The following is a 25,943-nucleotide window of genomic DNA, read 5'->3' on the forward strand; positions in this document are numbered from 1 at the left end:
TGTTTCCAAGTTACTAATGCACCGGAGAAGTGTTTTTATTATTACTTGTCTGTGCCTCCACCGCAGCGAATGCAGCCAATATAAACTCTTAAAACAAATGTCACTGGGCAGGTGAGTTAAATGCTGACAAAGGGCGAGGAAGACGTGTACCTTTTGCTCTCTGCTTGGGAACAAATCGATATGGAGAGCAAAGCATTAAATTTGGCAAAGCTCTCCGTGCGTCAGAGGTGACACTGACACTTTGAGATCCCAGTGCCACAAGGGAAAATGACTTTGGGTTTTCTCCTCCGAGTGTGCTTTATTACAAACACCTCCGAGGAAAATTCCAATATGGAATTGAAGAAGTGCTAGTGAGAACCCAGGACGCTTCCCAACAACTTGGTCTTACTTGGAGACATCTTGTCCTTCTGCGTTTGAAGAGACGGGTTTATTTAGCTAAAAACAGAGGTGTTCCTCTGGGCTGGAGCCCAAAATGTTCCTCCATGGTTTTGGCAGCTGCAGCAGCAGCAAGAACACTCTCATTTTAAAGAGAACGGACCTGCAACTTCATCAGCAGAAAGTCAGTGCTATTTAAACTGTCTGAAGTGTGGAAATGATTTGAACAGATGTTATACTGAAAATATTTTCAATTCTTCGTCAGAATGCTGCTAGTATTCTGGGGTTTTTTTTTAAACATAAACCAGGACTATAGCCAATTCTCTGTGCCTCTCAGAGGCATAATAAAATAACCACGCTTGTATCTTTCCTTCCATAGAACAAGCCATCACCTGTACAGCAAAATATTTTCAATTCTTCATCAGAATGCTGCTAGTATTCTGGGGTTTTTTTTTAAACATAAACCAGGACTATAGCCAATTCTCTGTGCCTCTCAGAGGCATAATAAAATAACCACGCTTGTATCTTTCCTTCCATAGAACAAGCCATCACCTGTACAGCAAAAGTCTTTTATTAAAAATCACAGCACGCAGATCCTTTGGCCAATGAAGGCATACATGAAAGGACATAAATACACCTACAACACGCTTGCGCAGTTACCAAGAGTTTCCATCATCGCAGACAGCTGCAGGTTTCTTAGCAGTTTATTTCCTAGATAAATGCTGAGCAAATAAACCGAGTGCCACGCTGCAACCCCAAACGGGGAAGTTACGTGTGGCCGCAAAAAAAATGTGCAATTTCATTCAATTGTTGCAAAGCCACTCAGCACAGTACCCCCCACTAATCCCAGTTCATAAAGGCACACTTAGCACGCGGCATCCTCCAGCTTCAGACAGGCTGTAAGTAACAGACAGATCCCTTTCCAAGTTTTACTAGACATTACCTAAATATTCTGTATTAGAAAGTAATAATTGGCATATTGTGTTGGCATAAAGTCGTTCCAGTCCCAGGGTTTTATATCTGGCTTTTACAGGTGCATGTAGCAACAGATTTGAGTCTCGCAGGCAGTGAGTTCTTAAATAAAATATATAGTAGGGAAGGTGTTGACAGTTTGTCAAGGGAACAGCAATATCAAACCTGTATTGCAACTCTGATGCCAGAGCTGAACAGAAAGTAATAGAAATGCAACTCTTATCACCTTCCCTTAATCACCCCCATCTTCCTGCTGGGCTCTTCATCACTTCTGCAAAGCCAACATCCCGGCCCCCAACACGTGAGTGTTAACGGGTATGAAATAGGCATTTAAATGCTCAAAAAAAGAGCAGAAAATGTAACGTTTGTCAAAAAGTATGATGTGTAGAAGCTGTATTTGAGCAAACTTCACAGCAACAAGGCAAGACATTCAGAAAAGAAAGGATTCAGTTACAGGAATAGTAATTTCTAAGTTGGGCTTAGTTTGTTGGTTTTTTTCTTAACCTTGAACTGACTATAGGAATTCCTAGAAGCTTGAAGGGTTTTTAAGTGGAACCATTGGTTTATTTACTATGGAAATTAATGTTTAAGCTACTTATTTTTACACATTAAAGCAAAATTGAGTCATGTTGCACATGACTTAGAAAAATTCACTGGAAAATAAAATCAACTTTCTAGTTTATGCCATTGTCAGCTTTAAATACTTCAGTATCAAGTGTTAGATGTGATCACGGAGAGGAGATGTCATGAACAATTGATTTCTCTGCTGTATCTATTAGCTCTGGAAGAATGCTAAATGCCTGATTTAAAAAGTATTTTTTTAAAGAAATCTGTAATTAATAACAAACAGTTCAATAGTGTTACAGAGATGAACTCAGTAGTAGTTCTGAAGGGATGCTAATGTAACCTTACAGACTTGACAGAGCGCATAACACATCGACATCTAGAAAAGCCAAAGTCATCATTTTTCCCCATATTAACAATATTAAAAATGGAAAGTATTTATGAAAACTTGGAAACCAGCAGAAGTACTATTTAAATAAAGTAAATAGCCCAAGATATCACTAACCTATCACCACTAAGAATGGCTACAAAAAAGAAGATAAATCTGTTCCTGGATACCTTTGTTTTCACTAAGGCTCACAGCAGAACTTTCCAGTCTGATATAGCTGCTATAAAGGCCAAAAACTGCTTATTTCTCAGCAGCACTTAAACATCCTCCAAATACTGGACCCACTGAGTAATAAAGATTACATCACAGTTTTCAAGTAGAAAAGCATCATACCCTTGACTTCTGAGCTGATGTCAGGAAATATGGAACCTGGTCCTGAGAAGGTATGAAAGACAAACCTTTAATTACTACTTTTAAGATATTCAGTTAATATGTTATTCAAAATGTGCTTTATATTTTGCTTTAGAAAAAAAAAGAGTCTCCAAAATGAATTTTGGACTGAAACTGTAAGTTTTGAAACTTTTGTGACACTTCTGTGACTTACTCATTGAATAGACAGATGTCTCCTGATTATTCAGAGTAACATCAATAGGTCTTTCACACGCAAATTTTTTCTAGTAAAATATAGAAAAAATAACCCTGTACTAGTTAATGTTTTTCCAGGTTTTTACACACAACGTGTGAGATGTCTGCTCTCTCCCAAATGATTCCATTTGCTTTTAAAACACTAAAACAGACTAAAACCTTTGTGTTTTACTTTTGTGGCGTTTCCCAGTTAACTGGGATTGGAATCTGTGCTGCATTTGCATGAAGGGGGTGTCTATTAAGAAAACTAAACCCCCTTATCATAAGAAAAGAACCTGTCATGCCTTCCAGGCTGATTTGTTTTGCAAATATAGAGCAAAATATGGGTAATCTTAAACAGAAAAGGGTGTAACAAAGCTATGTTGGACCCAATATTGGAGTGAATGAGGGGACTCTGCTGTTTCTGAGCATCATCTCGGCAGCGTTCAGGCACCAGCTGTGCTGGGTATTGTGGGGTACACACCGTGTTCCTGACACCTGTGTGACAAAATCTTCAAGGCAATTTCTTAGCTATTAAGTACTTGTATGCATAATGTCTTCCACGGGGTCAAAATCAGATGGAGATCCAGCACTTCTCTGCCAGTAATTTTGCCAGTATGAAAAACGCTTTTTTTTGGTGGTGTGGGGATGGGGGTTGTGGGCAGGGAGAGTCGAAGTCAACAATGAAAACAACTTCCATGAACACAGTTATTGGTAAAAATGGACAAACAGTACATTCTTACTAGCTTGAGAGACATGCAGCAGACTTGTCATCTGCAGGTCAGATCTCAGTACTTTAAATAATGGCTTGTACAGCAATAAATTCAAGCACTGCTTGATATGTAAAACGTTACAGTACCTTCTTAAACAAATTTCAATGACATTTAACTATCTTATTTTTCCTATACATAATACATTTTCAAGAATTATAAATAAATACTCACATTACAAGCATTTAATCACACATATACATACAACACTAGTGAACCCCAAATAGCAAATAGATGTTTGGATTTTTTTAAATGCTAAAGCCGATTCAAATTTCCTGTAATCTTGTTAAATTCTTGTTTTGGAATAGTACACCTTGCTGAAAAGAACAGCTGCCTATCTGTCAATACATAAGCATGCATTAGAATGGACATATGCTAAAGTAACTTCTTTTTTTTCTTCAGTATTTTAATTTAACTTTGTTTTAGAAGAAAGTCAAAGATTTGTTCAAATTTTCAAAACGGAGAATTATCATCCTCTGCAGATTTTTTTCTTAATCCTCAATAATTTAATCAAAACAAGAGAAAAACAAACAAAAAAACCCTGATTCATTTGGTATGAATTGCTAACTTGCTAATTTAAGAAGGAAAAATACAGAGACATTGGCACCCTTTAATTTTCCTTTGCAGTTTGTCTTTTCCTGCAGGTGAGAACAGACACTGAACTCGGGAGGAAATGAAATTGTATGAAAGTGCAGTGTGCAACAAACAGTAAAACTGATAATTACGAATGCCCTTCAGGCATAAAAGTAAAATTCTGCTTATACTGAAAGATCTGTTGCTGACAAAGGTTACTGAAAGTCAGCAGCTCTGTACTAGTACTGGAAAAAAAAAGTAGTATTTAGGTATTTTAGAGCACCTGCCATTCAAAAATGCTTGAATTACAGGCTTACCTAAAAGTCTGAAGATAAGTAACATGGTGAAGTAGTGTAAGTGATCTGTTCTACAGCCAAGAATGTCCTGTCTGCTTTTACTGTTCACTGCTGCATCTGGTGCTGACAAGCTCTGTCAGTACTAGAATTATTTGTAGCATAGACAGGACTAAGGGATATAATCCCACTTACCGACATTATCACTTGAGCAATTAACTTAGACCTCCTAAAATTATTGTTAGTTCCCCTCTAAGGTGTTATTGGAGAGAAGGAGGGAATCCACACAGCCTAGCTTTGGGCATCTAAACTGTTGGGGGATTAGTCTCCTTAGATTGCAATGTTGCTCCTGAACAGAGGCCAGGATCTCCTAAAATAGGAATCTGGGGCTGGGGGAACCTATTTATCTTGATTACAAACAGAGTTTACTTTCTTAGCTGAGGTACCCATGTTAGGGTGATCTTGTTTGAACTCCAAATAGCTTCCACCAATCTAATTTTCCAAATTTACGTTTTACAGAAGTAATCCAGAACAATATAAATCTGAAGACTTTATAGTAGTCAGTGAGATTACTTACTGTTGGGAGGGGAAATGTTTCCTCGTACACAGTGTGCTTGGAGGATAAGCTGAGAACAACACCTATGCCTAACAACTGAAGGCTAGCTTCATAGCACAACTATTTGCCCCCAAAAGAAGGTAATATATTCTATATCTGCCAAATACCATCACTCACCCACCTGTCTATATATAGACTTACCCCATAGCTGCCAGGTAATTTATGTACAAGATGTCTTTAAAACAACAAAAAACCTTAGAGACAAGTTACACACAAGGTCTAATAATTCTATTCCTGTAAATCAGAGCACTTGCCAAAGAATAGACTCTCTCTTCCTCCCCTAAGAGGAACATCCCAGGTAAAACTGTTCCCTTCACTTGACTGCTTGTGTCAATAACCAGCCACCTGCTCCCACTGGCATTAGCAACTGATTTGCGGCTCCATTAAAATCTCCAAACCTTGCCAAACTGACACTTGTTCCTTGCCAAGAAATAAACAGCAGATGCCAGCTTCACAATCTTAGAGATAACGCAAAGGCCTGTCACGATCTTTAGCAAATAAATCTTAGGGTCTGTTAAAAATCTTCCAGCAACTTTTCATCCAAGTTATCTCCCCCAAATTTGCTGTACTATTTTTTCAGCCTATTATTTGCCTTCAATCCTGTCGTATGAGCCTTTCCAGGCTTTTTGTCATCTATTTCTTTTTAACCATCTCTGCACCACGCCACACCAGTAGCTCTTAGCAGTTTCAGGGTTTCATTGATCGTGACGTAATGAATCGTGCAAAATCTTTTGAGTAATTTTTAAGCCCTAGTTACTGGGATTTTTTTTTCCTCCCCAAGTTAACAGCAACCAAGCTCGGGGAGTCCATCAACATTCTGCCTTTTCCTTCCTCAGACTTTCACGGGATGCCATCCTTCCTCTGGCAACACTGTGAAGGAGGCACTCCCCAATCATACATGTAGGAAAGCCTGAGCTTAACCTCCTCCTTACAGAGCTTTCCTTCCTTAGCCAGGGTCTGGTGCTTTTCCAGCATGTCCTCGATGCTCTGCTTGTGAGTTACTATGTACTTATTGTTGCAGCCCCGGGACTTATACTCAGTGTCAAAACGAGGATCGTGCACTCTCTTCACATCGATGGGAGCCAACCAAACCCCCAGGGAGACATCTTCACTCTGCCACATGTTCAGGTAGTCTCTGCTAAGACGCAAGTAGTGCACCAGATCCGCAGAAATCACATAACCACCCCCCAGAGCATATGGCAGGTAATAGTCACAGAGCACCCAGGCGCTCTCTTTCCATTTGCCGCCAGATTTCACCCGGCCACGGCCAGAGAAGAAGCCCCAGTAGAGGCGACGTGGCTCCTTGGCTCTCAGCTCTTCCACCAGCACATCCAAACGCACGAAGGTATCGTCGTCGGCCTTCAGGGCAAACTGGAAGTCCAGGTGCAGATCCAGCCAGACGTAGGTGGCCAGGACTTTCGCCGTCAGGTTCTCGTAGGAATCCCTCAGCTCTGGCAGCAGGAGGAGGTCTCTGTGGCGGCTCTGCTCCAGCTCCAGGCTATGCAGCTCCTCTGCCCCGAGCCCTGCCGTGCCGATGACGAAGCGGCTCCAGATGTCATCGTGAGGGGGACGCCCGGCGGCCGACAGCCACGTGCTGCGGATGATGCTGCGACGCTCGCTGTACTTGGGGCCGCTGGTGATGAGTACGGCCAAGAAGGCGGTCTCCTCAGGGGAAGACGGTGGGGCGGCGGGGGGCTGCAGCCCCCTGGCACCCCGTGGCGGCAGGGCGGCCGGCTGGTTGTGTGGGAGCCCGCGGGGGGCTGGCAGTGGCCGGAGCCCCTCAGAGGTGCACTTGGCCAGGTAAAGCAGGACCACAGCGAAGAGCGACAGGCCGCCCAGGCCCAGGGCCGTCTTGTGGCGGCACAGCAGGCGCAGCAGCTTCATGGCCGCGGGGCCTCGACGGGGCGAACCGGCCCCGGCCGGAGCCCCCCGCCGCCCTGAAGGTTTATTTCGGCGGGAACGGCCTTACGGCCGCCGGGAGGGGACAAGATGCCGGTGGGAGCCCTCACCGCGCTTCGCCGTCCCTCAGAGGTGGCTTCATGTCTCCTTCTCCCGTCTCCTCGGGGAAGCGGCGGCTCGGGCCGGGAGGAGGATCGGCCCCGTCGCTGCCCACCCGGTGAGGGCCGCCGCTCCCCTCGCCGCCTGCCTTGTGGGAGAAGCGGTAGGAGGCGGGGCCGCGCCCCGCATCACCTGACGGCGGCGCCTGGCGGCCGCCATCTTACAAGCGGGCAGGCGAGGCTGAGGCGCCGCCATTTTGGTTGCGGGCGTTGTTGGGGGTGAGGGGAAGGCTGAGGCGCAGCCATTTTGGTTGCGGGCGTTGTTGGGGCTGAGGGGAAGGGCGGTTTCAGTCCCGGCGGGCTGCGCTTCCCATTGGGGATGGACGCTGCGGTGCCGCCTCGCTGGGAGCAGGTAGTCTGGTGGAAGTAGTCGTGTGTTAACTAGCTACCTGCTGTCTCTGGTTTCATACGGATTGCTGGCTGTTTTAAGGACTCCCGAGCAAAACAGACGAATAAGCACAAAGCTACAGATGTACGTATAGCCAGGAAAAGGGGCCTGACAGGGAATTAAAAAGATTCCCTTCCCGCTTGAAGGTGGTCTGCTTTATTATAAATTGAGGTAAGGAAGAACACGTAGGAAACTACGTTCAGATTTGGAGCACCCCGAGGTCCGCCTTCCCCCTTCACCGCCCCTCCGCAACCGCCGGGCCCCGCCGTGAGGGAAAATGGCGGCCGCCAGCACCAGAGGGCGCGCTGCTGCCCTACTCCAAGATGGCGGCTGCCCGCCCCTCACGGGCGCACTGCGTTCTGACGAACTTCCTCCGCCCGTCTCTGTGGGGCGGGAGCGGGGCCGGGGTCCTCCTTCTGTGAGGGGGCCGCACGGGGAGCGAGGGGCAGCGGGGCTGAGGGGGGATTCCCGCCCCCTGTCACGGTTCTCGGAGGCTGCAGGGAAGAAGGGGCAGCCGGAGCTGTCGGTGAGTGTATGTGGTCCAGCCTGGAGCAGGGTCGGGACCGTCACTGTTCCTTTAGGGAGGCTACAAGAAAGCTGGAGAGGGGCTTTTTGCAAGGGCGTGTAGTGATAGGACGAGGCTTAGTGGCTTCAAACTGAAAGAGGGGAGATTTACATTGGATGTTAGGACGAAATTCTTTGCTGTGAGGGTGGTGATAGCCTGGCCCGGGTTGCCCAGAGAAGGTGTGGCTGCCCCATCTCTGGAGGGGTTCAAGGCCAGGTTGGAGGGGGCTTGGAGCAACCTGGTCTGGTGGGAGACCAGGGAGTTCCAACCCCCCAGGGCAGGGGGTTGGAACTAGATAGTGTTGAAGATCCTTACCAGTCTAAAGCATTCTATGATTCGAGTTGGGCTGGGCTCACCCACTCTGTTGGTGGTTGTCTCTCTGTTAGTCCTGCTGTGGGTACTCCCTTCCCAAGGCTCTGCTGTGCCTCACAGAACTGTAGATTCTGTGCTCCTCGGTGCTGTTCCTGTTAGGCTGTGGTCCTTTCTCCTGTCCCCTCAAGCTTGTTTGTGGCAGCTATTTTCAAGCAGGTCATGACAGGTCTGCCCCCGGGGTTGCTTTTCCTGCCGGCTGTTTCCTGTGTGTTGCCAGCTCCACTTTATGTGGTGATATTTGTATTCATATTTCCCTCAGTCATCTCTTCCCCAAAAGACCTTTATGTCTTTCAGCCTTTCTAAAGAGGGGATCTGAGATCTGTGGTAAACTGGAAGAAATTCTTTGGTGTGAGGGTGGTGAGAGCCTGGCCCAGGTTGTCCCAGGTTGTTGTGGGAGGTGTCCCTGCCCAGGGCAGGGGGGTTGGAACTTGATGATCTTTAAGGTCCCTTCCAACCAGAACCATTCTGTGATCTGTTGTGTTGTCATAGCTGTTTGTGCATCTTGCTGGGAAGTGCAGTGCTATGTGAGGGGCATTGGCACCGCTGAGCTTGGGCTGCGTGAGGGGACAGTCAGTGCTCTGTGCACTGGGCTGGCTTCTCAGTGAATGTTTGGGTTTCAATTGTCAGGTCAGCTCATGCTATAACATCTGAAGGTTTTCGGAGCAGAACTAGGCCATTTGAAGGATGTTGTCTTCCAGAGTCCTCTGACAGAGGTTACAATTGTGGAGACTGAAAACTGACGCAGTTTAATTTCGTGTTGTGTATTTAACAGGGTTTTTTATTCTTTCATAGAAATACTTGTGCGTGTAGGTTCTTCTGAATTTTAGGAGATGTTTTATTAATGACATAATATTCTAGAGTTTAATTTGCTTGTATTTTTTCCTTTTTGTTTTTAGATCATTTAATCCCTTCACAATAATATAAACAGCTGATACTTTGAATAAAAAGGAAAAAATGATGTCAAGGCAGGCCTTTCTCTGCAGTTTGGGATCTCTGTATTTGTCCCTTCTGTTTGTATTTCTTCTAATGGATGTTTATGCAAGGCCTGCAAATAATTCAGCCCTCAAAGAAAAGCCAGCTGACAGTAAAGACGAGAATGAGATATTGCCCCCAGATCACTTGAATGGGGTCAAAATGGAGATGGATGGACATCTGAACAAAGAATTTCATCAAGAAGTTTTTCTAGGAAAAGAGATGGAAGAGTTCGAGGAAGATTCAGAACCCAGAAAAAATAGGAAGAAGCTCATGGTCATCTTCTCAAAGTAAGTTATTGCCAAGAACAGTGCAGCTTCTTTCTCTGCTCTTCCGAGTAAAATTAGCAATTTTTTTCTATAATTAAAAATTGTAATGATGAGGGGGAAAGCATCATACTATATACTGTGTTCATATCATTAAGGTACTAATATACCTGTATAAACCATTCTCAGGAGTGTTTTTCCCTTTTATAAAGCAGTTCTTGTGCTAAATAAGGTTTGTGTCAGCTAATAAGCAGTCAAGATGTCAGTAAACAAAAGGCTCAAACTCAGTGCGTGCCGTTAGACACTAGGTGGCAGAATTGACTTTAGTTGCATTTTTGCAGTGAAGAATTAATTTTATTAGAACAGCTTAAATTACATTGGTGCTATTAAAGCTGATGGTGGCGTGAGGATGCACATATACTTGAGATAAAATGAGAAGGCTTGATGAAGTGCTTTTTTTCTGCAAACTTTTCATTAACGGGAGAAAAAAATCCGTTAATAGCATTGGATTTTTCTTCTGGTGTTCTCTTGAATAAAAGGCAGCTTAAGTAATTAGGCAAACCAGGGTGCCTGTTTCATTTAGAGTAGGATCTTATTATTATGTCTACTATTCAGACCACTCACTTCATTGGTAGGATATATACAAATATTAACGTGGTGCTTAGAAGGTTTCATTTTCTTTATTGCTGTGTGTTCATTGAGAAGATTCAGCAGGTGGTTAGTAACTTGTCATTCACAAATTGCAAACTCCGTTCATTGCTGCCTGCTTGTTATGAAAGAGGTAGTTTTAGGAAGCTTAAAGCAATCGGATTCAAGATCAACTTTGCTCAGATGCTTAGAATTGTGTCCTGTCAGATGATCGGATTAGAAATGTAGAAAAGCATTCTGAGGAATGTAGTTGCTTTCTAGAGATACTCTTAAAGGTTGATGAAAAGAGCAATACTATGAACTTCTGTGAGAACCTCGTAAATTACAGGCTTCCAGCTGCTTTGCAAATATTTTCTTTGAAGACACAAAGAAAACACACAGTGTGTTTTTAATTAATGACAGATGAGATTCTGTGGCATGTCAGTGTGATATAAAGCAGTCAGTTCAAAGCATACATTACTGTCTACTGAAAATAAAGCTGAAACATGGAAGTAAAGTTCCCCAAACCATGTTTTTTTTTTTTTCTAGGAGCTATCTGTGACTGAAAGAACAGATGGTATTTCATAGTTCAGTATTTCAGTTTCTGACATGACTCTTTACTGGGAGGACAAGCCTAACTTGTCTACAGAAAAGTTTTTTTACAAGTTAACTGTAATTTCACTTTTCCCTGTGAAATTGGGGCTGGAAATCCTGGGTGAACTTACTTGACATCCTTTCTTCTTGTACTTCTCCTGATTGCCAAAAAACACTTACTGTAGTCTCTGTTTAAATAGTTAAAATTAGCCTGGAATCTATAAAAAATTCTTTTGCTGTGTGGTATAGTTTAGCTTGTGTAGGTGGATGTTGATGGGAGGGAAGGAGGAAGGATATTGAAAGCAATCAAGTGTCTTTATGGTGTTTATTGCCTTAGATAGTAACCTCGTGGCAGGACTGTATCGTATATTTCATAGAGTTATAAATATTCCTGTGAAAAGCAGAGGTGCTATTTATGGACCCTGAAAGGATTTCAGCTCACCTTGTATGGTGGGTGCCTGCTAGTTCTTGAAAACCTGAGCCGTTGGAGACTTCTTGTGAGATTTGGTAGCAACACAAAGGTGTACTTTTCCTGAGCTAAAAGAGCAATAAATGGGATTTTTGTTACCTTTCTCCATAGTTACAATGTGATTTAGGTGAAAAGTACGGCTTGGGTGTAGTAACTTTGATAGCTTTGATCTAAGGAAACTACAATGTTAAATGTTGAGGGGAAAATGCTTTGTTTTCCCTTCTCATTTTTGGTAGTACCTATTCCTTCTCAAAACCCACATTTGTTCACCTGGTAAGTGCGAGGTGGCACGAGGCGAACGAGACCATTTTACTATTTTACTGGTGTTGCCATTGATACTGAAAAGTTGTGAATGCTGAGCCTGTGCATATGTGTCTGGAAAGACGTGATACAACATTTAAAACCACTAATACTGCATTTATTAAGTGTTGTAGAAGATTAGGTGCTAGGGTTGTTATTTGGCTTAAGCTTTTAACATTTAGTTGACATTTAAAGGCAAATCACGTATTTTATAACTTGAGTTTCAATAACACTTCAGTCCTGATACAAAAAGATAAAAAAAGCCAAGTCAAGCGGGGGTTTTTTGTTGTGTTTTTTTTGTTGTTGTTGTTGCCTTTTTTAAATTCAGCCAGAGTGGTTTTGGTATGTTTTAAATAGAAGCTTGCCTTCTAAATGTTAGTGATGCCTTTTCAGTTTGAAATATTGCTATATCTGTTTTGAGTAAATACTTAGCGATGTGCTCCAAAAATCTTCAAGTTGCATATTATTGGTTTTTGTATTTTTTCTTCAACTGTAATTTTTATATTAACTTCTTTTTAATGAAATAAACATTAATGGAATTGGTGGTGTGGCAGTGTATCTTAGTACAATAAAGCAGTACATTAAGGAGAACAGTGGATTGTCAGATCGGACGTTTAATGATAATTTTAGGCAAGCAAACCTAATTGGGAACAAATGTATGTGCAGAACTTTTAAATGTGTTCAGAATTAAAAACCATCAGCTGTAATGTGTTAACAGAGATCAGGGTATCCCAGCTCCAGAGGTTAAGGTATCAAAACCTTCCCCCAGTCCCCAAATCTAAATGTTGTTTGCTATTCATCCATAGGGTGGATATAAATAATGATAAGAAGATAAGTGCAAAGGAGATGCAGCGCTGGATCATGGAAAAGACAGATGAACATTTTCAGGAAGCTGTGGAAGAGAATAAAATGCACTTCCGAGCTGTGGACCCTGATGGTGATGGTAAGATGAATGATTCCTTCATCTCCTGATGACATCTTAAGGCAATTGGTAGCAGCCAAACCTATGGGCTGCTCTTCAGATCCGCTGTGATAAAATCCAAGTCCCTTTGCGCTGCACGTAATTACAATGTAATCAGAGTTTTGATCCATACAGCAGACAATAGAGCAAATAATTGATGTGCTCCAGTCAGCATTGTAGTTCTGTGTTGAATCCTATGTTATTTCACTTGTGACCATAGGAAATTGTAACAAGTCTATGAACTTCTGTGAGAACCTCGTAAATTACAGGCTTCCAGCTGCTTTGCAAATATTTTCTTTGAAGACACAAAGAAAACACACAGTGTGTTTTTAATTAATGACAGATGAGATTCCGTGGCGTGTCAGTATGATATAAAGCAGTCGGTTCAAAGCATACATTACTGTCTACTGAAAATAAAGCTGAAACATGGAAGTAAAGTTCCCCAAACCATGTTTTTTTCTAGGAGCTATCTGTGACTGAAAGGACAGATGGTATTTCATAGTTCTGTATTTCAGTTTCTGACATCACTCTTTACTGGGAGGACAAGCCTAATTGTCTACAGAAAAGTTTTTTTACAAGTTAACTGTAATTTCACTTTTCCCTGTGAAATTGGGGCTGGAAATCCTGGGTGAACTTACTTGACATCCTTTCTTCTTGTACTTCTCCTGATTGCCAAAAAACACTTACTGTAGTCTCTGTTTAAATAGTTAACGTGGCGTGTCAGTATGATATAAAGCAGTCGGTTCAAAGCATACATTACTGTCTACTGAAAATAAAGCTGAAACATGGAAGTAAAGTTCCCCAAACCATGTTTTTTTCTAGGAGCTATCTGTGACTGAAAGGACAGATGGTATTTCATAGTTCTGTATTTCAGTTTCTGACATCACTCTTTACTGGGAGGACAAGCCTAATTGTCTACAGAAAAGTTTTTTTACAAGTTAACTGTAATTTCACTTTTCCCTGTGAAATTGGGGCTGGAAATCCTGAGTGAACTTACTTGACAGTCTTTCTTCTTGTATTTCTCCTGATTGCCAAAAACCACTTACTGTAGTCTCTGTTTAAATAGTTAAAATTAGCCTGGAATCTATAAAAAATTCTTTTGCTGTGTGGTATAGTTTAGCTTGTGTAGGTGGATGTTGATGGGAGGGAAGGAGGAAGGATATTGAAAGCAATCAAGTGTCTTTATGGTGTTTATTGCCTTAGATAGTAACCTCGTGGCAGGACTGTATCGTATATTTCATAGAGTTATAAATATTCCTGTGAAAAGCAGAGGTGCTGTTTATGGACCCTGAAAGGATTTCAGCTCACCTTGTATGGTGGGTGCCTGCTAGTTCTTGAAAACCTGAGCCATTGGAGACTTCTTGTGAGCTGTGGTAGCAACACAAAGGTGTACTTTTCCTGAGCTAAAAGAGCAATAAATGGGATTTTTGTTACCTTTCTCCTTAGTTACAATGTGATTTAGGTGGAAAGTACGGCTTGGGTGTAGTAACTTTGATAGCTTTGATCTAAGGAAACTACAATGTTAAATGTTGAGGGGAAAATGCTTTGTTTTCCCTTCTCATTTTTGGTAGTACCTATTCCTTCTCAAAACCCACATTTGTTCACCTGGTAAGTGTGAGGTGGCACGAGGCGAACGAGACCATTTTACTATTTTACTGGTGTTGCCATTGATACTGAAAAGTTGTGAATGCTGAGCCTGTGCATATGTGTCTGGAAAGACGTGATACAACATTTAAAACCACTAATACTGCATTTATTAAGTGTTGTAGAAGATTAGGTGCTAGGGTTGTTATTTGGCTTAAGCTTTTAACATTTAGTTGACATTTAAAGGCAAATCACGTATTTTATAACTTGAGTTTCAATAACACTTCAGTCCTGATACAAACAGATAAAAAAAGCCAAAGTCAAGCAGGGGTTTTTTGTTGTGTTTTTTTTTGTTGTTGTTGCCTTTTTTAAATTCAGCCAGAGTGGTTTTGGTATGTTTTAAATAGAAGCTTGCCTTCTAAATGTTAGTGATGCCTTTTCAGTTTGAAATATTGCTATATCTGTTTTGAGTAAATACTTAGCGATGTGCTCCAAAAATACAAAAAGATAAAAAAAGCCAAGTCAAGCGGGGGTTTTTTGTTGTGTTTTTTTTGTTGTTGTTGTTGCCTTTTTTAAATTCAGCCAGAGTGGTTTTGGTATGTTTTAAATAGAAGCTTGCCTTCTAAATGTTAGTGATGCCTTTTCAGTTTGAAATATTGCTATATCTGTTTTGAGTAAATACTTAGCGATGTGCTCCAAAAACCTTCAAGTTGCATATTATTGGGTTTTGTATTTTTTCTTCAACTGTAATTTTTATATTAACTTCTTTTTAATGAAATAAACATTAATGGAATTGGTGGTGTGGCAGTGTATCTTAGTACAATAAAGCAGTATTGGCAGTACATTAAGGAGAACAGTGGATTGTCAGATCGGATGTTTAATGATAATTTTAGGCAAGCAAACCTAATTGGGAACAAATGTATGTGCAGAACTTTTAAATGTGTTCAGAATTAAAAACCATCAGCTGTAATGTGTTAACAGAGATCAGGGTATCCCAGCTCCAGAGGTTAAGGTATCAAAACCTTCCCCCAGTCCCCAAATCTAAATGTTGTTTGCTATTCATCCATAGGGTGGATATAAATAATGATAAGAAGATAAGTGCAAAGGAGATGCAGCGCTGGATCATGGAAAAGACAGATGAACATTTTCAGGAAGCTGTGGAAGAGAATAAAATGCACTTCCGAGCTGTGGACCCTGATGGTGATGGTAAGATGAATGATTCCTTCATCTCCTGATGACATCTTAAGGCAATTGGTAGCAGCCAAACCTACGGGCTGCTCTTCAGATCCGCTGTGATAAAATCCAAGTCCCTTTGCGCTGCACGTAATTACAATGTAATCGCAGTTTTGATCCATACAGCAATGAGCAAATAATTGGTGTGCTCCAGTCAGCATTGTAGTTCTGTGTTAGAGTTTTGATCCATACAGCAGACAATAGAGCAAATAATTGATGTGCTCCAGTCAGCATTGTAGTTCTGTGTTGAATCCTATGTTATTTCACTTGTGACCATAGGAAATTGTAACAAGTGGCTCTGCCAGGGATGGGATGAGGATGGTGACATAAAGAGGTTATTTTAAGGCATAAAAGTGAATCAAGTGACAGTTTTCATATTGCCATTCGTAAAGCTCAGCATGATGATTATAGCGCTGAATCAAAAACTTACTGTTCTAAATAATGAGACCAAAAGTTTGTCATTTAAGCATACCATGTCATGTCTGAGATACAGCTCTTTCTTACAGGCCATGTGTCCTGGGATGAATATAAAATTAAATTTTTGGCAAGTAAGGGCTTTAATGAAAAGGAGATCGCAGAGAAGATAAAAAACAATGAAGAGCTGAAAATAGATGAAGAAAGTAAGTGCAGACTGCTCGTGCATGTCGTTTTTTCTTTTACTTTCCTAAAATCTGAATGTCAAAGCTATTCTTAATATGAGATGAATGTTTTAGTTGTTCTTCTGCCTCTACACAAGTGTAGAATATGTAAGTTGTAAGACAGAATTACTGGATTTCTTTCCAATGCAGATCTGCCTTCCCCAGCACTCTTGATGTGGATATTGAAGAGTGAAAAATTTCAGTTCCTTATTTGTTACTGCCTATTTGAGTAGTTTTCATTTATTTATGTTTAACAGTCTGCTGAAACTTGTCAGACCTGTGTTGTCTGTGGACCATCATATTGTTAATGTGGGAACTGGGTCCCATGTTACCTCAAAAGAAAGGGAGCTGCTTTATATGATTTCTGTTCTAAAATGAGGGAGGGCTGCATGTGGTACCAAACAGTGCAGTGGTTAAATAGGTGTGTGCTCAGGCACTGCAGAGCGTACAGGAAATTAATAGCAGAAGGTTGCCAAACAGTTGTTTCATCTGAGCTCTCTATAGAGACGGATTGATTCTTTAGATTAGTGAGACTAATAATTTCTTCCGTGTTACTTTTGAAACTTTCATTTAAATCTGGCTCGCTAGAGACATGGCAACTCTGAACAGAGTAATCTCCCCACTCTCCCCCGTCCAAAAGTGTTTAAATTTACTGTTAAGTAAAACATGAAGCCTTAGCCTTTCCTTGCAGGAATTAGTCATTTAAAAGTGGGTTATGTTATATTTTCCATTTATCAAAAAGCAACTAAAATGCAAATAGGCCTTTGAATTTTATGGCAGGGAAAACACCTGTGCAGCACGTTCTATGGCAGTGTGGTTAACTACAGTTTACAGGAATGCTCATCAGATAAGATTTGCTGAATAAGGGAAGTGTGTACATAATCATTTTTCTGCCTAGGTAACAAGCCTTGTTTGGGAAAATCAAATTAGTTATCTACCGCTTCCTGAAGATGAGAGGCAAAACCTATTCTCATACTCTAGTGCAGTATAAAACTACTCTTTTTCGGTCTGTAGAATGAAAAATAACTGAATGTGTGGATCTTAAGGCATGTTCTGAGTTCTGCGCAGAAGCACGCTACAGTTAGGGTGCCAGGCCAAAACTAGGGATGCAGCTTTATGTAACTTATGCAGATAATGACAGTTGAGTTTCATTTAAGACTAAGTAAGGTGGGAAAAGGGATCAACTTGTGATTTCTAACATATGGGGTTGGCTGTAGTGGAAAACCACAAGTCAGTGATTTGATTATTCTGCGTTTACTTGTGTCCTTGATAAAACTAGAATTTGCCATTTGCAAACTTGCCCTAAGATTCATATTAAGACTGTGAAGGATTTCTTTGCTTTTCACAAAAAAACATTACTTAACTTTTAATTGCAATTAGCAGTTCCAAAAATGTAGATGTGATTGTTGGGTTTGGTTTTTTTCCCTTGTAACTCAACAACCAAAAGCATGCAGGAGCTATTTAAGACAGTTTATTAAATTTATTTAAAAAAAAGTTTATCTGAAGGCTATAGTCCTTCAGAGTGTTTTGAGAGCTTGTGAAAAGCAAATGCTTCAGATTTGTGTTTGTTAGTATGTTTTGCAGATAGCAGGGTGTGCTGCAGTCAGTATTTTTTCCAGTGTGTCATTTAGAAAATGCCTACACCAGAAAACGATTGCTCTACACAGGTATTTTTTTTCCTGTTTGGTTATGTTCAGCACCACTAGGTGCATATGATATTCACATTGTGTGTTGCAGGGTGGTTTTTCTTCAAATCAGATGCATGGTTTTAGTGGAAACTCCTATACAAATTATGATTCTCGGTTGAGTTTAAGAGAAACTTACTTTAAAAGTGCTTGTCTGCATGATGTAAGATTAAATGAAATGAAAGAAGTAGAAATGTAAAGTGATTTTTGGTTCTGATGTATCTACTTTATGCTCGTACTTGAGTTTGCATTTGCTGCTTGCAGCAAAAATATTTCTTTTTATTATTAAAGTGATAGCTAAAGCCTATGCAGAGCTTAGGTTTGAAGTCAGAGTTTTTTCTGATGCAGAATAGACACAGGAGCAAAAAGGAGTAATAAGTACCTGCATCCTTAAGTAACTGAAAACTAAGTGCATTTCTTGGTGCTTAACTTAGCATCTGTCTTTGATGTTTCCAGACTCTCTTTTGCAGAGTTACCCTCTTCAATTTCTCGTCGTGCCAACAAATCACATTTTTAGGCTGATGTATCAGAATCTAAGGTTATAAGATCTTTCAGGGTGGGCGATTCTTTTAAATTTGGAACCTTTGATGGGGTAAAGAAGAAGGGAGGAGCAGAAGCAGAGCAGAAGTCTCTTCATAGCTTTCCTACTCCTCTGCTTTATGGCTTGGCTTACGCTGCCTTTTCAGTGAAATGCTTTGTTAAGAGCAGCTGTTTGTTGAAATAATATTGTTGATTACTGTAAAAACTAGGCTTTGATTTTTCTTTTTTATAATTTGTTTAATGCAATTCTTAAGCTTAATTCATACATGTAGTTTTGTGGAGAGTGAGGGTGCTGTCTGGAATTGTGGTGTGGCTGGAGAAGAACCTCTGTGCTTAAAATTGTGTGCAGATGAGTTAATGCGATCATGACTTTGGGGTAGGTCACTGTACCATTTTCTTAACTCAAATCCTGTGAGCTTGAACATGCCTAAAAAGAGTTTAAACCAATAATGCAACTAGTTTTGGTTAAGATAATGTTGTGTTAAGAAATCCCAATAAGAGAAATAAGAGAAAGTTGTGTTGTAAAGTTGGAGTAATAAAATGTATCCCTTTGGTGATGCTTGGCAAAGAATATTTTCTTACCTGTGGTAAACTTCAGTGCTGTAGAGTAGAATAAACCTACGTAGTGCAGGTAGTTAAAGCACTCCTACAACAGTACTTCCCAGATCAGAAGCATCTTTCTAGACTTAATTATAGTCTTGTTATTTGATCTTAAAAGAAAGCATGCTCAACGTTTAAAGGGTTTGTTGTTCTATGGTTATTTTGATAGGAAAAGAATTGGTTGCCATCTTCCTTTCTCATAGCTATTAACCAGGTGTGTGATGTCACAATTGCAATAATGGAGATAGTGAATCTGAAGGATATTTTTAATTTGAAGAATGTTTTGGCTGTTTCAATGTGCAGGACTGTTTTGATGTAGGAAAGAGAAATGATTAATTCAGAAGAAAGATGCTACTGGTATTCGGGAAAATGAAAGGTTTCTGTAGGTAGTGGGCTTCAAAATCTGAAAATAAGACAGGAGAAAAACAAGTAGTGAATGAAGTTGGATTATTCATACCTCCTACCAGAACCAGCTAACAATACTGGTGCGACAATACTTTTCACTTGATAAGTTGAAGTTTTGATACAAGTTTAGCTAAATCTTTATTTTCATCCCCTATTTCAGTTCAGTTGTTTGGTTAAAGGATCTTTCCTAGTGCTTCAGCACAAACTAGATGACACTAATTGCACTTTGTTTTCCCTCAGCACCTGCTTTCCCTGGAAGTTAAACTGTAAAATAAGTGATTCATAGGTCATCCTTGTTTAAGCAATTGAGTAACATGGGAAGGTATATTTTATGAACTTTAAATAGAATGATCACGATAGCTTAAATCTTTTTCTTAAATTTCTAGCCCAGGAAGTTTTAGATAACCTGAAGGATCGATGGTACCAAGCTGACAACCCACCTCCTGATCTGTTGTTGAATGAAGAAGAATTCTTGTCCTTTCTTCATCCAGAGCATAGTAGGGGAATGCTGAAGTTCATGGTGAAAGAAATCATCCGAGATTTGGGTATGCCATTTTAAAACGTGTTTCTTGGGAGCTGTTTACTTGCAAACCATTTAATTTGGTAGATGTTGTTAGGTCACTGCACTGTCATGGATCAGTATGAAATTTTGGCACGTCTTGTTTGCTCTGCTCTACACATTTTCTACGTGATGAGTAAGGAAAACAAACTGCTAGCAAAAATGCTGGCATCGCTGGAGTTGTCTGTGCATCTCTTAAGACTAAATTTAGTCTCTGGTTGTTAAAAAACAGCACAATATTATATGTTAGAATGATACTCTGAGTACTTCATACAAAGAAGATAGCTGATGGTACTTTACACTGAAGTGCTGCTGCGTTGTAGGGTCGTTGTAGAAATAATAGAAAAACTTTGATGAATAGTAAAATATTATAAAGTATATTGATAGGAATGTTCCGTGAGAGTGGCATTCATTGTCTTGTATTTCCCCAGTACAGCAGCCATGTAAGGATTGTGACGTACAGTCGTGAAAGTGGAAATAAATGGTTGAGGTTTCTAAGAAAATAATAATACTTTTTTCTAAATTCATAAGTATTGGCACCATATGGGTTGTTTTTGTTTTTTTCTATTGAGTCAACAGTGGTGCTTATTTAAAACTGCTACAACACCTGGATTTAAAAAAAAGATAACTATGACTTTGCTAATTGTAAGCTTATTAAATATGAAGAATTTCCAGTGATACTTGAGTGTGACATGCACAGACAGAACAACTTCAGCACACGGTCTTTTATGAGGGTTAATTTACTGAATACTAATACAAGGGAGACTGGATACAGCTGTAAGAAAATTTCTGTTGCAGTAGATTGTTGAAAAAATTTAAAACAAAAAAAAGCCCAGCTTGACACCTGATGTGTCCTTCAGGTCAGTAAAATTCTTTTTGTTTAGTATATTGATGAATGTATGTTTTTTAGCCTTCTAAAACATTGTGTGTGTACCCTAATCCCAAGAGTTTTTGGCTAACCAAAGATATAAATGCTCTGCTAGAGACAAAGATATAAATGCTCTGCTAGATCTGCTGAAACAAGGCGGACTGTATCAATGACATCTCTGACACGAAGGAATTTCTCATTTTAATGGGCATTAAGCAAATACTGCTCAGTTACTGTGTACTTCTGTTGTAGATCAAGACGGAGATAAGAAGCTTACCCTGTCAGAGTTCATTTCATTACCTGTTGGTACTGTAGAGAACCAGCAAGCTCAAGATATTGATGATGACTGGGTAAAAGACAGAAGGAAGGAATTTAAGGAGGTCATCGATGCTAACCATGATGGCATCGTCACAATGGAAGAGCTGGAGGTAAGTCCTCCTCAGATAGGTAGTTCCAGTGTTTTTAAAACCAAGAGTTGGTTTTTAAATACAGGATTGAAACTACTTTAGAGAATATGAAGGCCAAAAATATTTGAATTAATGGTACAACCTGCCTATTTTACAAAACTTTGGAACATAGTATTGATCTCTAGTGCTTGGAGATAATGTTGTTATGCTTTTTGTTAAAGAGGAGGGGGAGTTTTCCTTGCATAACTCTTATTCATAGGTATGGTTTTGGGGTTTTTTTTGTCACATAGACACTTGTATGGATATGGAGTGCATGAAAGCAAGTCACAGGCAGCATTAGCTGCACTTGTTAATGGGACAATGAGTCATACTTTCAGTTGCAAAAAGAGTAACTGGCAACCTATATATTCATTTAAAATAAAACAAACCAAAAAAACCCAACGACCAACAAATCCCAGGACCCCAATAGCCTAGAAAATAGCAGAGATCTCTTGTCTTTCGGGATGTTTTTCTCTTTAAAAAAACCCCAAATACATCTTTTCAAGTGTGGATTCTAGTATGTGGCCTTTATTGGCCTTTGGTTTGCAGAAGTAAGGCTTTCTTCTAATAATTCTGTCTGCAGAAGAGTCTACCAAATAAATAAAATATTTTGCACCCTACAGTTGTGGCTGTTTTGTGGCCCATGGAAGAGGCTTGTGGCTCATTTTTTTTGCTTTCTTTCATTTCTGGGTATAAGAATATACTTTGCCAAGCAGAATTCAAACTGCAGCATAGGCAGTCTGTAAGGAGAACCTCTAAAATGTTGGCCTTTTCCCTGAGTCAGGATGAATGTTGCAACTTCCCTTCTCAGTATGCAAATATGTGGGCATGAACAATAGCAATAGTATGGATAAACAGTTCTGTTGTGACATAAACAATGTTAATAGCTTTTTTACTGAGAATTTTCTTTTTAAAATAGCCGTTTTCTTTGTGAAGCCTTTGTATACATACACACACACAGATGCATGCACATTTATGTCTTCTGGGAAGAAATTGAAGGTAATCTTGAGTCTTCTACATCATGAACTGCTTGAAATCTTCTAGGAGAAGCTGGATTTTAGGTGAAGGAGCAAAAGGCTTTGTTTCTGAGACTTCTGACTTCTCTAATGTCTGTCTGGTGGTTTGAAAGGGAACAAGAAAGTTCTAAATTGAACACGTTATAAAAAGATTATCTCCAGAAACAAGAAAAAAATTAGGTTGTACAGATTGCTAGTGTGCCACTTCTTAATTTTGAATTGATATTTCTTCACGAAACCCACCAGATTTGATAGTCAGTTTAGTTTGCAACCAAAATGTTAAAAATATTTCGTTGTAGGCACTGGCATAAGCTGAGAAAATCTGGATTTGTGTTGGAACAGCCAAGGGAGCAGTGAACAGAAAAATAGCTATGAGAGACGTGTAAGCCTGTTAAAAAGATGTGCTAACTGCTTTTTCCATGACTTACTTTCACTTTGGGATGGTTTATGTTGGTCTTATGATTGCTGAAGCTTACACAGAGTTAAGGTTCATAATTCTGATGTGTGGAGATATGTGCTTAGTGATTGAAAATTATTTTCTTGTTTTAGGAATATATGGATCCTATGAATGAATACAATGCGCTAAATGAGGCGAAGCAAATGATAGCAGTAGCAGATGAAAATCAAAACCATCACTTGGAGCTGGAGGAGATCCTGAAATACAGTGAATACTTCACGGGCAGCAAGCTTATGGACTACGCACGGAATGTCCATGAGGAGTTCTGATCCTGCTCGCTTTTCCAGAGCTCTGAAGCACTTTCTTGCTTTACAGAAAAAAAAAAAAAAAAAAAAAAAAAAAAAAAAAAAAAAAAAAAGAAAAGGAAAAAACCCAACCCCTAAACAGACAGAAAGTTACTTTGCTGCTATCTGTTATATGCCTACAGTGTGTTGTCCTAGATTAAAAACAACTTCCGTCCATACATAAGATCTACAGCTCTGTTGCCTTCGGTTTAAGGGGGGAAAAAAAAAAGGTCCATAAATAAGGGGGCATGTGCTGGACTATGTCAGTTTGCCCTGGTTTGTACAGTTAATCCAGCTGAAATTTCAGCTGCTTTGGGCCAATCATATTTGGTGGAGGCTTCTTAATTATTTAACTCTTGTTGTTGCCCTCATAGCTGCTGATCCAGGGAAATCACAAAAAACACTGAAAGATACTTGGTTTTGTAAGGGGGATCGTGGTTCAAATACGTGTGTTCTGACCTCAGGAGAATATCCCTGCATAGACTGATTGGCTGAATCTTCCAATATTTTTCTCAGTGTGTCTCGACCTACTTATATATTGTTGAGAATTAAATGCAAGTTCTTTCTCCATCGCTGAACTATATTTAGGGGCCGTGGGGAAGAACTTCTGCATCTACTTTAAAAGGAAAACTGTTTATAGTGTGACAGGTTCTGTGTTTGCACTGGGAATGTGAGCGACTTGAGATTGCTTTTGTCTTAAAAAAATCAAATTTCATCCTAAAGTGAAACGATGGGGAAAGTTTCTTTGTGGACTTCAATACGTTGGAGACAACAATGTCATTCACCTAGAGGTGTGATTACTACTTAACTAAAATTCATTGTTAAAACGAGTTTAATTAATTGCTTCTGAGCAAATTAATGATGCCCATGAATTCATGAGTGATGAAGCTGGGGAAATACAGGCTTTGCTTTTTTACTGCTTTTGCCAGAGCAATGTACAGTCAGCACTTGGGAAGCTTTTTAATCAGTCTGGTTTTGGGTAATCTCTGAAAACATCTTGCAACAGAAGGGTCATATCCACTACTGTCTAAAATAGAAAATTTATTTTTACTCTGGTTCCATCTTTACTGTAAAAACCCCTCTTTCTGAAGGGTTGCCTGAAAATCCAAGTGAGATGTTATATTTGATTAAATTTATTCTCTTAATATAATGTAAATATAAGTATTGCTGTCTGGTTCTGTTCCAATATTCCCTCCCTCCTTTTTATTTTTTTGTTTTTGTTAAATGGCTTGTATCAGAGTCTTTTTATATACATACCTTTTTTTTCATTAAATATTTTTCTCCGTGCTTTGGAAACGTTGCTGTTTATAGGTTTGTCAGTGTGGGGAAAAACTGAAACTCTTCAGAGGACAGACAAATTAAAATACGATTTTGAAAGACCTGGAAGGCATAAATTCAGTTGATAATCTTGTGTTAAAATCAGTTTAGAACATCTGCCCCATTAGTCAGCCCCTGCTCCCACCCCCTCCCAACGCCCCACGTTTACTTTATTGCAGCGTGGGGAGATTTTAATATGGCTGGAATCTGAAGATGTTCAAAACAAAACCCCGTGTCTAAAAGTGTGGTGCTTGATGGGAAGTCATGGGTACGGCTGGTTTAGATTGATTGGCAAAAGGTCTGGGTTTTGCTTTGCTGTTGTTTTAACTAAAGCTTCCTAAACATGCAACAAACTGCACTTTGAACTGACACAAAACTATACGTGTAAACATTCAGGTTTGCAATGTGGTTGTTGGCAATTTAGTCAAGACAGAAGTTTTAGCAATAATAATTGATAATCATATACATGTCCTGACTGCGTTCTTGTGTTATACTCTAGTTGTTTGCACAATTCAGATACAAGTTCTGTCTTGTCACACCTGATGCCCAGAGAGCAAGTGCTGGTTTGCAGCAGGATGCCTGAGCAGCTGAAATATGAAGATGAAATTGGGGACTTCATCATCAGCAGAGGCAAAGATTTGCATACACACTCTTAGTTTTATCTTCTGGTAATGAGAGTGTGGAACCCCTTGAAAAACACAAGGTAACACAGTATTTAGCTACCAACTGCAAAAATGTTGAAGTATGTACTGTTGTTGTGGTATTTGCCTCAAAACTGATAAATCTGAAACTTGAGGCACAACTGCAAAAAATTAATTTTTAATGTATGCATGGAGTTCTGCACCTTAATGTGTTTTGGTTTTCTCTGCCAGAATTCAGGATTGCGTGCTAACTACCAGCTGTAAGGATAACGTGGACTGCGTGGTGAGATTTGGAGGTACACAAGATTATTCCTTTCTTGGAATTTCAGAAGTTCAAACTGTTCTAGTTTGTCCATAGATTTATTTATTTAAAAGAATTCTTCATGTACTTTGTATGCGCTCAATCTTTCTTAAATTCTTGTAGATCATTTCCTGTAGGGGAACTCTTACTTGCCTGTAATCCCTAAGGATTCTAGTGACTTTTTCTTTGAAGCCTTTTATTAAGCACTAGTTTTGAGTTCAGTGGTTGGTTGGTTGGTTTTTTGGATTGTTTTAATATGCACAAGCAATCTGCCTACTGTTAATAGGACTTGGTATCTGAGTGCTACTATCTCATGGACATGTTTTGTCTTTCCAGAATTCAAAAACTTCCGTAGAATATCTAGGATAAGCATCTATAGTCAAAAATGATACATGTATATTACATAAAAGCAGAACAGGGTCTTATTTTTGACCCATAGTGTGGCTCAACTGACCACTCTGGAGTTCCCCTCTCCTGCTACAACCAGAGTAGCTGCATCCAGGCTGATTTGGGGGAACAGCCCATGATCCCCACGGCAAAGCCAAGCAGCATTTGGGAGAGGTTAATCTGCGTTGGTGAAAATCCAGCCCAGGAGTGTGCAAGGTGTGAAATGCTGTGGGACAGTCGCTGTGTTCTCTCCCTGTTTTATTTCCTTGTATAATATTGCCATGTGGAGGAATCTG

General features: G+C 40.0%; 2 protein-coding genes across 3 annotated transcripts; one reads left to right on the forward strand and one right to left on the reverse strand.

The window, feature by feature from the left end:
• Positions 1 to 930: 930 nt before the first annotated feature.
• B3GALT6 (UDP-Gal:betaGal beta 1,3-galactosyltransferase 6) lies at positions 931 to 7,256 on the reverse strand. The gene has a single exon (XM_014941490.1). It carries the CDS (start codon positions 6,997 to 6,999, stop codon positions 5,956 to 5,958), a length of 1,044 nt encoding a protein of 347 aa, XP_014796976.1. The 5' UTR covers positions 7,000 to 7,256; the 3' UTR covers positions 931 to 5,955.
• Positions 7,257 to 7,395: 139 nt separating this feature from the next.
• On the forward strand, positions 7,396 to 24,297 carry SDF4 (stromal cell derived factor 4). 2 transcript variants are annotated; one of them, XM_014941464.1, is made up of 7 exons: positions 7,396 to 7,731; positions 9,394 to 9,759; positions 12,532 to 12,668; positions 16,010 to 16,123; positions 19,758 to 19,916; positions 21,051 to 21,226; positions 22,810 to 24,297. In XM_014941464.1, exons 2-7 carry the CDS (start codon positions 9,452 to 9,454, stop codon positions 22,984 to 22,986), a joined length of 1,071 nt encoding a protein of 356 aa, XP_014796950.1. In that variant the 5' UTR covers positions 7,396 to 7,731; positions 9,394 to 9,451; the 3' UTR covers positions 22,987 to 24,297. The 2 variants fall into 2 exon arrangements, with proteins under 2 accessions (XP_014796950.1, XP_014796951.1); XM_014941465.1 differs by lacking the exon at positions 7,396 to 7,731 and adding an exon at positions 7,961 to 8,086.
• Positions 24,298 to 25,943: the final 1,646 nt, after the last annotated feature.

Source organism: Calidris pugnax, unplaced genomic scaffold (genome assembly GCF_001431845.1).
Source record: "Calidris pugnax isolate Ruff unplaced genomic scaffold, ASM143184v1 scaffold82, whole genome shotgun sequence".
Classification (NCBI taxonomy): domain Eukaryota; kingdom Metazoa; phylum Chordata; class Aves; order Charadriiformes; family Scolopacidae; genus Calidris; species Calidris pugnax.